The 204-nt window shown below is 64.7% G+C and overlaps 1 protein-coding gene across 1 annotated transcript in view; it reads right to left on the bottom strand.

Annotated features, from left to right (window-relative positions):
* Positions 1–204, bottom strand: part of TMEM54 (transmembrane protein 54) — a 2516-nt gene that overhangs the window by 315 nt on the left and 1997 nt on the right. Inside the window, exons 4-5 of the mRNA XM_009579321.1 lie at positions 152–202; positions 10–63 (exon numbers count right to left, since the gene is read on the bottom strand). Of these exons, the coding sequence (XP_009577616.1) occupies positions 10–63; positions 152–202 (105 nt within the window). The remainder of the gene's footprint in view (positions 1–9; positions 64–151; positions 203–204) is intronic.

The raw sequence follows: 204 nt of genomic DNA, 5'->3' as shown, positions 1-204 counted from the left end.
GCTGAAGACGATCTCCATCGAGTCAAGCAAGAGGGAGATGGCCCAGAGGGACAGCGTCGAGCTCTGCGGGGACACGGGGTGTCAGGTCTCCACCTGCATCCCCCCATGCCCAGTGCAGGCATCCCCAGTCCACAGCCCACTGGGGACTCACATAGACACGGGTGGGATCGAAGGGGCATTCGCGAGAGACCGGGGCGACGGCGA

This window comes from Fulmarus glacialis, unplaced genomic scaffold (assembly GCF_000690835.1).
Source record: "Fulmarus glacialis isolate BGI_N327 unplaced genomic scaffold, ASM69083v1 scaffold19646, whole genome shotgun sequence".
NCBI lineage: Eukaryota > Metazoa > Chordata > Aves > Procellariiformes > Procellariidae > Fulmarus > Fulmarus glacialis.
This window is presented reverse-complemented; position numbering and strand designations above follow the sequence as displayed.